We start from the raw sequence: 14631 nt of genomic DNA on the forward strand, positions 1-14631 counted from the left end.
CTTGCAAAGAGTTTCTCCTGGTTTCTCTGAGGTTATCGGATATTTCCACATCAGTTCCCGCCATTTTATCCACTTTGTCGTGAGCTGGGTTGCCTATGTACACTTATTTATATTTGTTTGCAGGTCTCGATCCAGTCCTATTAAAGTACCGCAAAAAATCCGAAGATGGTTCTCAGCGTCTGATATCAGTTGACGAGGGTGTCGTGCTAGAAGGATCCGAGAGCACCAACAGTCGCGAGAAACTCAGTAGCACGCCATTAGAGAGCTCCAGTCTGGCGGAGATGGAGGCGGAGAATCGCACGCTATGCGAGAACAACGCGCGCATGAGGAGAAAGCTAGAGGACGCTGACAAGCACAACGAACTGCTGGCGCATAGACTGGAGGAAGTGCAAGGAAAACTGAGTCGCACTCAAAGCAGTTTAAGGGATATAATGGACTCAAGCGCAATCGCGCAGAGAGATCTTAAGGCTAAAATGAACGAGTTTGAGTTTGAGAGGGACGAGTTATCGCTGAAGCTGCAAGAATACGAGGATGCACCTGACTTGAAAAAGGCTAACCACAGGATCAGGCAGCAAGAATTACGGATAAACGAGCTGCTCGCGGAGAATGCGAGGCTCGTGTCAGAGTCTGGTGCGCTCAGGGCGAAGTTTACCAGTGACATCGAAAAAATGAGAGCAGAGGAAACCCAGATTCGTGAGGATTTGTGCAAAAAGTTGAACGATAAACTTTCCCTAGCACAGGAATATAGCGAAGCGCTTGGTCAAAAGATACTGGATTTGGAGTCCAAGCTTCGCATGGCAGAGCAATGCATACAGGAGCAAAATAAGGTAGATGGAGGGCAAAGGGAGGACTATGTAGAAGAAATTAAAAGTCTTAAAATGAAACTCTCGATTTCGGAAGCCAAAAACTCATCGTTCTGTCAAAACGTGCGTGAATTCGAGAAGAAGCTTTCTGACGTTGGCAAATTGCTGGCGATTAAGAAAGCAAACGAGGCCAGGTCGCAATCTAGAATAAAGGAACTCGAACTGGAGTGTGAACAACTTCGACAACAGAACTCTACGGTAGAGCGGCATGAGATTTTGCCAAACAACTCGCGGGAAAATGACTCATCTTCGAGTGACTCGTTCAAAGATGCTGTGGTTGACTTAGAAACTCAGCTTATTGCAAAAGACCAGGAGATACTAAAATTAAAAAATGAAGTGGTTGACCTTATGAGCGAGGTGGGTAAACTCGATGGCGAGTATAACGAACTCTCTTGCAAAAGAACTCAACTCGAAAAAGAGTTGTCCGATTACCGGGTCGCCAAAGACGAAGTCGAAGGAGAACTGCAGCATATTCTTAAGGAGTGCTCGCAGCTGAAGAAAGACAGCGCGGTATACATGGAGGAAAACAAGAAGCTCAAGGACAAAATGGATGTGCATTCTAGGATAATCCGAGATTCGGCAAACGCGGTGTTATCAGAACGAGCCGCGATAGAGCGCGACTTAGCACGCGTCCGCAAACGCGAACAAGACCTGGAGAGCATTGTATCAAACTCAAACGTACGCAACAAAAGATTAGAACTAGACATTGAGAAACGTGAGGTCGTTATTACTAAACTTCAAGCGGACCTAGACCAACTGCTACAGGAGAAAACAAGACTCGAATCTACCATTCACGAGCTTGCGGGCATAAGTGTGGACACAACAGAAGAAAACGACACGCTGCAGAAAGATCTGAGTAAATTAGAGAGAAACCTGAGCACCCTTCGCGATAGCCTGACGCTGAGCTTGCAAGAGAAGGCCCAGCTTGCAGAGGAAATGGCGCTTATGTCGGCCGAGGCAGACAGCCTGAGGAACTACGCGTCCCTTTGCTCTGAGGAAGTGCGGAGTATGCAAGCGCAGGTCGACCTGTACAAACGGAGCGAGGAGATGCTGCAGGCCCGAGTGGGCGAGCTCGAGACGAGCATGTCTGAAGTCACCGGCGAGTACTCGCACATGCAGTCCGAGCTGAACTCTATCGAGGAGGAGAGACAAGGGCTGGAAAAGCGTATTCAGGAGGCGAGTCGGGCTATCGATAGAGTCAAGATGGAGCTACTCACACTAATGAACACGGTGATAGCGCTACAGAAAGAGCTGCTGTGCATCGTGGATAGCATCCTCTCCTGCCTTGGCTTGGACTCGCATCAGTTGCAAGGCACAAGGCTTCGCTTCGTCTCTAGTGACTCGGGCTATACGTCTAACTTGACCGAGACCTGTAGCGAGCGAAGCAGCGAGTCGAGTGACGCGAACATTAACCCCATCGTGACGTCATCTTACCTTGTGCCGGACCAAGAATGCCTCGTTAATCCCTCGGAGATAAGCGTGATCCGCGAAAACAAGTCGGAGATCTTCCGAATGCACGAGGAGCTTAAGATAAAGCTTATGATCATCAAGGAAGCTGTTGATAGGGGAAAAGTCGCGCAGACTTCCGGGCCAGGGATTAGTGAGAGGGAACTTTCGGATGAAGGTTTCGATTCGGTAAAAGACTTTCCGTATTTAAATCAAGCAGAGCGGTCGCGACTTACGCGTCTACTGGGCGCTCTGAGAGAACAAGAGGCAAATCGCAGTCGCAACGGCGAGCGAGACGAAGAGGTATATGATTTATACTCCAGGTTAGAAGGCAAACTATCCGGCCTCTCCTCACAACTCGCGTCTAAGGAAATCGAGATCTGCAAACTCTTGAAAGAGAAGATTACCCTGCACGACCAGTTGATGAAAAGCAAGTATGGCACAACGCTGTGTGAACACTGCCTGAATGACCCCGAAACTCGAGGCGAGTCCGCGGAGCTACTAAGAGCCAACCTTCTAACCTACATGGAGGAGACCGCCCAGCTAGAGGCAGACATCATCGACTTCTCGCAGTACAAGGCGAAACTCGAGAAGGAACTCAACTCGGTCCGCGAGCAGATTAGCGCACTGGAGGATGAACTGGGCGGGGAGAGGCTTGGTGACGTTTCGGATGGGATCCCTGTGGTCACCATTACACCTGACAGGTATGTGAAGCGTATGTGAGCTTCTCTGTGCGAAGACTAGCGTTGTTGTTGTATGGGCTCGCTTTTCTTCAAGTACCCCGGTCCGGTAGGATCTTCTCTTTAAAATTAGACTATATTTCTGTAAGCACTGTAGTTACTCTATTTTCAATAAGGATTGGCTCGACTTGTTGTAGTGTATACAACGAGGTCCATAGGTTTATCGTCTTTCTCTTAATTCGTTGCCTTAATTTCTTTCGGTAATTGCCTGCAAGTTTATCTCCAGAAACGCTTTTTCTATAACTATTTCGAATAAGGTTTCGCGTACATTGTAGATGTTAAGTGGTCTTATTTTTAGTGTCTTCTTTTTCTCGCTGTGATCAGATAACGCGCTTCCTAACAAGCCTATCTCACACTCGGCTCTATATGGACCGGTTTAGTCGGGTAGAAGGTTCCGTAGATATTTTCCCCATTTAAAAATACGCTTTTTTTGTTGAAGTATTTTCTTTGATATCGTTTAAAAAAAATGAAAAAAGTGGTAATGGAACTGAAGAGTTTCGTCCATGATAAATAGTTGGTTCACGAACATTTCACGGAATGGGTGAAAATGGTAGTACGAACGATAACGTCTAATGTGTTATCAATTCTCAGTTGTAGATTGCATATTCTGGAATATAATACACGGGAAAACCCGAGGCCCTTTTTTGTTTTTCAATCAAAGAGAAGAGGGCAGAAAAAAAAAAGGAGGAAAGAGCTAAGGCCGCTGAATTTTCAGCCTAACAATAGCCTCTGGACCCTAGGGTAGGGGGGACGTATAATAATAACAGGAAATGATATATGGTCATATGCTGACCATAAAACTAAATAAAACTGAAGGTTACCTGACTAGCTGGCTTTTAAAGGCAGGGAGAGCCTTATAGCAAGATTGTATGATATGTTAATGTTATACCGAGCTTGTATGATATGTTAATGTTATACCGAGATTGTATGATATGTTAATGTTATACCGAGATTGTATGATATGTTAATGTTATACCGAGATTGTATGATATGTTAATGTTATACCGAGATTGTATGATATGTTAATGTTATGATGAGGCGGTAATAATGATTTATTATTGCAGCGATCTTCCAGACTCCAATACGCTTGCGCGTAGGGGCTCAGACTCGTCCGTGACTGCCTCCACCGTCAGCTGTTCAGAGTGTTACCATGACAACCAGGATTCCCGGAAAATACGCCCACAAAAACACGTGACCTTCTCACAGATGGATACCCCGCTCCAGGCCACTCAACTACCCGAGAAGGATGACAAGAAAGTTGAAGGGAGCCCAGAGGCGGTAGTAGCTAAGGGTTTTCAGCCTAAAGTAAAGACGAGTACACTTGATGATGAAGTGAACAGTGATGATATCGACTTGTGCCAGCTGCTAGAAGCAATCCCTCGAGAATTACCCAGAAATGCCACGGAAATAAATAAGGAATTAAAGGAGCAAATCAATAGACTCTCGGAGTACGATAACGTAGATGATTCGGATAAAATTGCAGTCGTCGAGAGACAGCGCAAAGGACAAGACAATCCTAACAACACGGCGAGCCCAAACCGAGTAGAAATCGACAGGCGAGCACCACGAGACGTGCGCAGACGATCTGAGCCAGACTGTAGAATGTGTGGGCTTGTGAGAAAGAAAAGAAGGGACAGCGGAGACGAGCCGTACAGAAAAGGTTACCGATAACGCGCCGAGTGAATATCGATTGACGGAAGCGACGTAGCGATCTCTTGAGTGTGGGCTTCTTAATATAATATGTGAAACAGTAAGAGGACGGGTCAGAAAGGACAGGCTGTCGATGAATCGGCGAAGTGACACCGAGTAATTCTCGACCAAGCATTGTAGTGGTCCACAGGAGTTCTGGTCTCGTTTAAACGACCAAGAGTTAAATTTAAGATATTTAATATACTAACATTATAATTTATGAATTCTTAGAATGCGACGAATGATCGAGGGAACAAATAAGATACAACGGTGGCTCCTTTTAATATTGAAAATATAAATATTAAAAATCACTTTTGATACTTCCCAAGTAAAGTAATATATAATGTGAGGCAGTTTTTCAAGTCCATCATCTGAATATTTGTACATACATCAAATATAATAGTTCGAAGGGAGCAGAGTGAGGGCGTAGGCTCGATAAACAAAGATTGAACTGAAACCACAGGCAGCCCGACCGACCTCGTGATCAAATGCCCTTGTACAAATAAACAATTATCAATAAATTGTTTGGGTCGTTCAAATACCTTTTTTTAATATAAATAAGAAATGTTGTAAACGAGCATGTTCGAACTGCACAATCTAGAGTGTATCACATGAGCGGGTAGAGTGGTTTTCAAAATCCCGTAAAATACAATTTAGTTTATTTAGTACTAATACACTGTGATGTCTTTGTTCTTTTGTTCTGGCTTGTCTATTACACTTTAACAGCTACATTTTGTTGCACGGGATTTTAAAAACCACTCTAGTCCACTGCACAATTTAGAGTGTATCGCATGAGTAGACGGGTAGTCTACTGCACAATCTAGAGTGTACCACATGAGCGGGTAGTCTACTGCACAATCTAGAGTGTACCACATGAGCGGGTAGTCTACTGCACAATCTAGAGTGTACCACATGAGCGGATAGTCTACTGCACAATCTAGAGTGTACCGCATGAGCGGGTAGTCTACTAAACAATCTAGAGTGTACCGCATGAGCGGGTAGTCTACTGCACAATCTAGAGTGTACCGCATGAGCGGGTAGTCTACTGCACAATCTAGAGTGTATCACATGATCGGGTAGTCTACTGCACAATCTAGAGTGTACCACATGAGCGGGTAGTCTACTGAACAATCTAGAGTGTACCGCATGAGCGGGTAGTCTACTGCACAATCTAGAGTGTACCACATGAGCGGGTAGTCTACTGCACAATCTAGAGTGTACCACATGAGCGGGTAGTCTACTGAACAATCTAGAGTGTACCGCATGAGCGGGTAGTCTACTGCACAATCTAGAGTGTACCGCATGAGTAGACAGGTAGTCTACTGCACAATCTAGAGTGTACCACATGAGCGGGTAGTCTACTGAACAATCTAGAGTGTACCGCATGAGCGGGTAGTCTACTGCACAATCTAGAGTGTACCACATGAGCGGGTAGTCTACTGAACAACCTAGAGTGTACCGCATCAGCGGGTAGTCTACCGCACAATCTAGAGTGTACCACATGAGCGGGTAGTCTACTGCACAATCTAGAGTGTACCACGTGAGCGGGTAGTCTACTGAAGAATCTAGAGTGTACCGCATGAGCGGGTAGTCTACTGAAGAATCTAGAGTGTACCGCATGAGCGGGTAGTCTATTGCACAATCTAGAGTGTACCACATGAGCGGGTAGTCTACTGAAGAATCTAGAGTGTACCGCATGAGCGGGTAGTCTACTGAAGAATCTAGAGTGTACCGCATGAGCGGGTAGTCTACTGCACAATCTAGAGTGTACCGCATGAGCGGGTAGTCTACTGCACAATCTAGAGTGTACCGCATGATCGGGTAGTCTACTGCACAATCTAGAGTGTACCACATGAGCGGGAAGTCTACTGCACAATCGAGAGTGTACCGCATGAGCGGGTAGTCTACTGCACAATCTAGAGTGTACCACATGAGCGGGTAGTCTACTGCACAATCTAGAGTGTATCACATGATCGGGTAGTCTACTGCACAATCTAGAGTGTATCGCATGATCGGGTAGTCTACTGCACAATCTAGAGTGTACCGCATGAGCGGGTAGTCTACTGCACAATCTAGAGTGTACCACATGAGCGGGTAGTCTACTGCACAATCTAGAGTGTACCACATGAGCGGGTAGTCTTCTGCACAATCTAGAGTGTACCGCATGAGCGGGTAGTCTACTGAACAATCTAGAGTGTACCGCATGAGCGGGTAGTCTACTGCACAATCTAGAGTGTACCGCATGATCGGGTAGTCTACTGCACAATCTAGAGTGTACCGCAAGAGTATACGGGTAGTCTACTGCACAATCTACAGTGTAATGATCAGGTAGTCTACTGCACAATCTAGAGTGTACCACATGAGCGGGTAGTCTACTGCACAATCTAGAGTGTACCGCATGATCGGGTAGTCTACTGCACAATCTAGAGTGTACCGCATGAGTAGACGGGTAGTCTACTGCACAATCTACAGTGTAATGATCAGGTAGTCTACTGCACAATCTAGAGTGTACCACATGAGCGGGTAGTCTACTGCACAACCTAGAGTGTACCGCATGAGCGGGTAGTCTACTGAAGAATCTAGAGTGTACCGCATGAGTAGACGGGTAGTCTACTGCACAATCTACAGTGTAATGATCAGGTAGTCTACTGCACAATCTAGAGTGTACCACATGAGCGGGTAGTCTACTGCACAATCTAGAGTGTACCACATGAGCGGGTAGTCTACTGAAGAATCTAGAGTGTACCGCATGAGCGGGTAGTCTACTGAAGAATCTAGAGTGCACCGCATGAGCGGGTAGTCTATTGCACAATCTAGAGTGTACCACATGAGCGGGTAGTCTGCTGCACAATCTAGAGTGTACCACATGAGCGGGTAGTCTACTGAAGAATCTAGAGTGTACCGCATGAGCGGGTAGTCTACTGAAGAATCTAGAGTGTACCGCATGAGCGGGTAGTCTACTGAACAATCTAGAGTGTACCACATGAGCTGGTAGTCTACTGCACAATCTAGAGTGTACCACATGATCGGGTAGTCTACTGCACAATCTAGAGTGTACCGCATGAGTAGACAGGTAGTCTACTGCACAATCTAGAGTGTAATGATCGGGTAGTCTACTGCACAATCTAGAGTGTACCGCATGAGCGGGTAGTCTACTGCACAATCTAGAGTGTACCACATGAGCGGGTAGTCTACTGCACAATCTAGAGTGTACCACATGAGCGGGTAGTCTACTGCACAATCTAGAGTGTACCGCATGATCGGGTAGTCTACTGCACAATCTAGAGTGTACCACATGAGCGGGTAGTCTACTACACAATCTAGAGTGTACCGCATGAGCGGGTAGTCTACTGCACAATCTAGAGTGTACCACATGAGCGGGTAGTCTACTGCACAATCTAGAGTGTACCACATGAGCGGGTAGTCTACTGCACAATCTAGAGTGTACCACATGAGCGGGTAGTCTACTGAAGAATCTAGAGTGTACCGCATGAGCGGGTAGTCTACTGAAGAATCTAGAGTGTACCGCATGAGCGGGTAGTCTACTGAACAATCTAGAGTGTACCACATGAGCTGGTAGTCTACTGCACAATCTAGAGTGTACCACATGATCGGGTAGTCTACTGCACAATCTAGAGTGTACCGCATGAGTAGACAGGTAGTCTACTGCACAATCTAGAGTGTAATGATCGGGTAGTCTACTGCACAATCTAGAGTGTACCGCATGAGCGGGTAGTCTACTGCACAATCTAGAGTGTACCACATGAGCGGGTAGTCTACTGCACAATCTAGAGTGTACCACATGAGCGGGTAGTCTACTGCACAATCTAGAGTGTACCACATGAGCGGGTAGTCTACTGCACAATCTAGAGTGTACCACATGAGCGGATAGTCTACTGCACAATCTAGAGTGTACCGCATGAGCGGGTAGTCTACTAAACAATCTAGAGTGTACCGCATGAGCGGGTAGTCTACTGCACAATCTAGAGTGTACCGCATGAGCGGGTAGTCTACTGCACAATCTAGAGTGTATCACATGATCGGGTAGTCTACTGCACAATCTAGAGTGTACCACATGAGCGGGTAGTCTACTGAACAATCTAGAGTGTACCGCATGAGCGGGTAGTCTACTGCACAATCTAGAGTGTACCACATGAGCGGGTAGTCTACTGCACAATCTAGAGTGTACCACATGAGCGGGTAGTCTACTGAACAATCTAGAGTGTACCGCATGAGCGGGTAGTCTACTGCACAATCTAGAGTGTACCACATGAGCTGGTAGTCTACTTGTAATGTATTTGAGAAAAACCTTAGGATCAAAACGAATAAACAGTAATGGCGGACTCACGTTGTTTATTGCTGCTACCCAGAAAACCTTGCGGTCATACAAACAGGAATCCCAAACATTACATACTGCCCCACCCAAGTTTACAACTAAAAAATACTTGCTTGCTGAGGCCAGTAAAACTATCAAATTTATACACACAACATGTCAATAAGTAAAAAACAACAACAATGTCCATGACAAGTTCTTGACAAGTTGTCAATCCATCAGATCCGGAAAAATGTACACAGTGTGTGATATGCTGCTTAAAATTAACATACATAGTCTTTGAGGTGAGTAGGTGTGGTTTTGAGTCGAGTACTTCTTCGCAGAGTACTTGCAGGTTCAGAAGCTGGAAGCTCTGTCTTCTTCGGTTCCAATGAAGGTTCTGGAACTGTGATCTCAGGTTCCTTAAATTCCTCTGGAATCTGCTTGGGTACAGTTGTTTGCATTGGAACTTGGGCCAATTCTGTTGAACTCTGAAGATCATTGGCGACTGTGGGTGGGCTTGTCCTCAGGCGAAGATGGTCAACATGTCGTCGAAACACTCCACCTGAACTGAGTTGAACGACATACGAAACCGGTCCTGACTGTTGAATAATTGTTCCACATAACCACTTTGGACCATATGAAAAATTTTTGACAAATACTGGGTCATTCACTTGAAATTCTCTGAGTGGCACTAGATTGTCGTGTTGTTTCTTCTGTGCGAGCTGTTTATCTTCTACACGAGTGCGAATTGTGTCCTGACTAAGGGGGTTTACCAGGTCCAAGCGCGTCTTCAGCTTCCGGTTCATTAATAGCTCACCAGGTGTTTTACCAGTGGTTGCATGAGGTGTGGTACGATAGCTTAGTAGAAATCTGCTTAACTTCGTGTCTAAGTTTTCCTTTTCCCCTCCCATCTTCTTCATTGTTTCCTTGAAAGTGCGAACATATCTTTCAGCAAATCCATTGGATGCTGGGTGTTTAGGTGCTGAAGTGATGTGTTTTATGCCATTCTCAGACATAAAAAGGGCAAATTCTTCACCTATGAAGGCAGTTGCATTATCAGATACAATGATATCAGGCAGTCCATGTACTGAGAAGCATTCTCTTAACTTCTGGATAGTTACTGCAGCAGTACTGGAGTTTGTCTTGAATACCTCAATCCACTTACTATAGGCATCACCGATCACCAGGAACATGTGTCCTTCGAAAGGTCCTGCATAGTCAATATGTATGCGAGACCAAGGTCTAGACGGCCACTCCCACGGATGTAGGGGTGCAGTAGAAGGTGCCTTAGCATTACTTTGGCAGCTTGTGCAATCTTTCACCTTTTGCTCAATATCCGCGTCCAGGCCAGGCCACCAGAAATAGCTTCGGGCTAACATTTTCATGCGAACCATTCCAGGATGTCCATCATGTAGTTCCTGGAGAAGCTTGACTCTTCCTTGAGGAGGAATGACTACGCGAGAGCCCCAGAGTAGACAGCCATCCTGACAGCTAAGTTGGTGCTTTCTATCAGAGTAGGGCTTGAACTCAATGCGATCATTTGAATTGGGCCAACCGGACATTACTTGGTGTCGTACTGCACTAAGAATAGGATCTTTTGAGGTCCAACGCTCAATGTCCTTGACTTTAACGGGTGTGTTGACTTCAAGATGATTCATTACAAACATAATGTCGCCAGGCACTGGAACATTTCTGGTTTCATTTGGCAATGGCAGCCGGCTCAGGCCATCGGCATTACCATTTTTCTGGCCTTCTCGATATACTAAAGTGTATGAGTAGCCTGACAGGAATACCGCCCACCTCAATATGCGTGGTGAGGCTGAGGTCGGTATTTGTTTAGTTGACTGTAGCAGACCCAGCAGGGGTTTGTGATCAGTGTAGATGGTAAAACTCCGTCCATATAAGTATGAGTGGAACTTCCTCACCCCGAACATGATGGCTGCTGCCTCTTTGTCGAGCTGTGAATAGTTCTTTTCGGCTGGGGACAGAGTACGTGAGGCATATGAAATAGGACGTTCAGTCCCATCATCCATCACATGTGAAATAACACAACCAAGACCATATGGTGATGCGTCACAAGCAAGGGTTAACTCTCTTTCCAAGCTGTAATGCACTAGAAGTTGTGAAGAGTGAAGTGTGGACTTGGCTTGGTTCCAAGATTTTTCATGTGCTTCACTCCAGTTCCAAGGTGTGTCTTTGACTAACAGCTGATGTAAAGGAGATAGTATTGTAGTGATGTTAGGTATGTAACAAGCGTAATAGTTAAGCATGCCTAAAAAGGCTTGCAGTTCTTTCAGATTAGAAGGTCTCGGTGACTCTTGAATTGCTTTGATTTTCTCGTCAAGGGGGTGGATACCATCTTTGTCTATGCGGTGTCCCAGGTAAGTGACTTCAGGTGCTTGAAAAATGCACTTCGAACGTTTAAGACGGACGCCAGCTTTGTCCAGACGTGACAGGACTTCTGTTAGACTTTTGAGATGATCTGCTGATGTCTTCCCGGCAATGAGAATATCATCTATTCGTACTACAACATTCGGAATACCCTGCAGTAAATTTTCCATTGTGCGTTGGAAAATCCCAGGGGCTGAGGCAATGCCGTAGCACAGTCTATTGTACTCAAATAGGCCTTTATGAGTGGTGATAGTGGTGTACTTCTTTGATTCTTCATCTAACTCAAGTTGTTGATAAGCTTGACTCAGATCTAGTTTTGTAAACTGCACTCCACCTCCAAGTTGAGCTAGCAGATCCTCTGTTTTAGGAATTGGGTAATTGTCAAGTTTGCTAACTTGGTTCAAAGTAACTTTGAAGTCTCCACAAATGCGTATAGACTCATCCGATTTGACGATGGGCACAATGGGTGTTGCCCATTCCGAAAATTGAACTGGACGAATTGTTCCTTCTTCTAACAAACGGTCCAATTCTCTCTCTACCTTCTGACGTCGTGCATATTCTAACGTGCGAGGTTTGAAGTACTTGGGTTTGGCTTGAGGATCAACGTATATCTTTGCTTTCACTCCTTGAATTGTCCCTAGTCCTTCCTTGAATAAATTTTCATGTTTCTGTAGCAGGTCAGACACATCAGGGGATACAACTTGAACTAGGAAAATCTCTGGCCATGACAACTTAACATGTTGTAACCAATCTCGTCCAAAGAGACTGGGCACCTTGCCTTGTACAACTATAACTGGCAAGTGTTCAAAAAAGTCCTTGTACTTGACTTCCACTACAAGCTTTCCTAAAACTGGAATTGTCTCCCCGGTGTATGTTTTCAAGGTTAGCTTGGTATCTTGCAGATTGAGAGATGAACCCTCAATGTTCTTCAATTGATCAAAAATGTCCTCTCCGATTACTGAAAGTGATGCACCAGTGTCCAGTTCCATTTGAACTTTAAGACCATTTAATTCAACATCTACTAAATACGGATTTTGGCGGTTGCCTTGACTGACAGCAAACAATGGATATATATCTTCATCTTCTATTTCTTTATCAGTATCCAGGACATGAATTGCTGGTTTCCCTTGTTTTGGATGGTGGTTTGAATTTGGCTTGGTTGTCTCGGACGACTTTTTTGCTTTTTTGAGACATTTGGCAACAATATGTCCTTTCTTTTTACAATAATGGCACGTGGCCTCCTTGAAACGACATTTTGACGGGTGGTGATTTTTTCCACAACGATAACACTCTTTATTTTCGCTTTGAGAACGCGGTAAGGGCGAAGAACTGACCTTTTTTACAGATGCAGACGTTGAACTTAACGTAGAAGGAGCAGATTGAAGATCGGCCATGTGCTGTGCGGTCGTTTCCATAGACGAAGCAATGTCGTAAGCTTTTTTGAAAGTTAAGTTCTCTTCTGATAGCAAACGCCTTTGGATTCTTTCATTGTTAATTCCAGACACCAGACGATCACGCAGCATATTTTCCAGACTGCCACCAAAATTGCAGTATTCTGCCATGTTTCGTAGAGCCGCTACAAAGTCAGACAGGTTCTCCCCGCTCAATCTGAAACGGTTATTGAACTTGTGCCGTGCACGCTTTCACTCGGTTTTGGGTTGAAATGGCTCTTTACCAAGGTGCACAAGTCAGCATAAGATTTCTCTCCAGGTTTCGCTGGGGCCAGCAGATCAGACATTAATTTGTAGGTTTTTTTCCCTACCGAACTGAGGAGGATTGCACGGCGTATTTTCAAGTCATCGTCAGACGTAGTTACTCCATTTGCTTCAAAATAGAAGTTTAGACGCTCGATATACTGTTCCCATGAATCAGAATCTCTGTCGAATTCGTCTATTTTGCCGTAGGTTGCCATTTCCGAAATCCTCGTCGCCAAAAAATGTAATGTATTTGAGAAAAACCTTAGGATCAAAACGAATAAACAGTAATGGCGGACTCACGTTGTTTATTGCTGCTACCCAGAAAACCTTGCGGTCATACAAACAGGAATCCCAAACATTACACTACTGCACAATCTAGAGTGTACCACATGATCGGGTAGTCTACTGCACAATCTAGAGTGTACCGCATGAGTAGACAGGTAGTCTACTGCACAATCTAGAGTGTAATGATCGGGTAGTCTACTGCACAATCTAGAGTGTACCGCATGAGCGGGTAGTCTACTGCACAATCTAGAGTGTACCACATGAGCGGGTAGTCTACTGCACAATCTAGAGTGTACCACATGAGCGGGTAGTCTACTGCACAATCTAGAGTGTACCGCATGATCGGGTAGTCTACTGCACAATCTAGAGTGTACCACATGAGCGGGTAGTCTACTACACAATCTAGAGTGTACCGCATGAGCGGCTAGTCTACTGCACAATCTAGAGTGTACCACATGAGCGGGTAGTCTACTGCACAATCTGTTGTTGTTGTTTGTCCGTCGCTACGACGAGGACCATCGTGTTCAATTTTACATTTTCACCGTCATCCTGAGCGGGACTAAGGAAGCTTGTGGGTGCGCAGATGGCTAATAAGGCCAATCTGTGCACGGAAAAGCCTGGGGCACTGAGGGCATGGTATTGTTGCAGCTTTGGGATCTTGAGACTTTCTGGCGGCTCTACGCTCCTCTGCGGCAGCTGTCCAATTTGCCTCGCATGCCGCAGCACCGTTGCGAATGACACGGCGTCAGAGTGAACCACATGATCGGGTAGTCTACTGCACAATCTAGAGTGTACCGCATGAGCGGGTAGTCTACTGCACAATCTAGAGTGAACCACATGATCGGGTAGTCTACTGCACAATCTAGAGTGAACCACATGATCGGGTAGTCTACTGCACAACCTAGTGTGTCACATGATCGGGTAGTCTACTGCACAATGAGGGGGTAGTCTTTTACTGTACACCGCCCTTCTTGGGGTACCACTTGGTGTATGATGAAGAGGTGTCGGATCGAATTTGTTTTGGCCATTTAGGTTTGCCAACTATTTTCTAATTTTGCCGAGCCTTTACAAGGTCTGCTTGTTCTAATTTTTATAGATACTTCCGTTACCGTCCTGTCGGGTATTAGAATGTCTGCCCCCTAGTTTCAGTCCTAATAGTTGGGTCCACCCCCCCCCCCCCCCCACAGCCACCCCCACAGGCTTCC

At 45.5% G+C, this 14631-nt stretch overlaps 2 protein-coding genes across 5 annotated transcripts in view; one reads left to right on the forward strand and one right to left on the reverse strand.

The window, feature by feature from the left end:
• Nucleotides 1-5277, forward strand: part of LOC5505571 (kinesin-related protein 8) — a 29846-nt gene extending 24569 nt beyond the window's left edge. For all 4 annotated transcript variants that reach the window (XM_048728464.1, XM_048728466.1, XM_048728465.1 and 1 more), the window contains 2 exons: nucleotides 124-3013; nucleotides 4114-5277. In XM_048728464.1, coding sequence (XP_048584421.1) covers nucleotides 124-3013; nucleotides 4114-4720 — 3497 coding nt within the window. In that variant the 3' untranslated portion in view covers nucleotides 4721-5277. The remainder of the gene's footprint in view (nucleotides 1-123; nucleotides 3014-4113) is intronic.
• Nucleotides 5278-8413: 3136 nt separating this feature from the next.
• Nucleotides 8414-13006, reverse strand: LOC116607038 (uncharacterized protein K02A2.6-like). Its single transcript, XM_048728895.1, has 2 exons — nucleotides 9400-13006; nucleotides 8414-8760 (listed from the first exon to the last, which is right to left on the reverse strand). Exons 1-2 carry the CDS (start codon nucleotides 13004-13006, stop codon nucleotides 8414-8416), a joined length of 3954 nt encoding a protein of 1317 aa, XP_048584852.1.
• Between the last annotated feature and the right edge of the window lie 1625 nt (nucleotides 13007-14631).

This window comes from Nematostella vectensis, chromosome 6 (assembly GCF_932526225.1).
Source record: "Nematostella vectensis chromosome 6, jaNemVect1.1, whole genome shotgun sequence".
NCBI lineage: Eukaryota > Metazoa > Cnidaria > Anthozoa > Actiniaria > Edwardsiidae > Nematostella > Nematostella vectensis.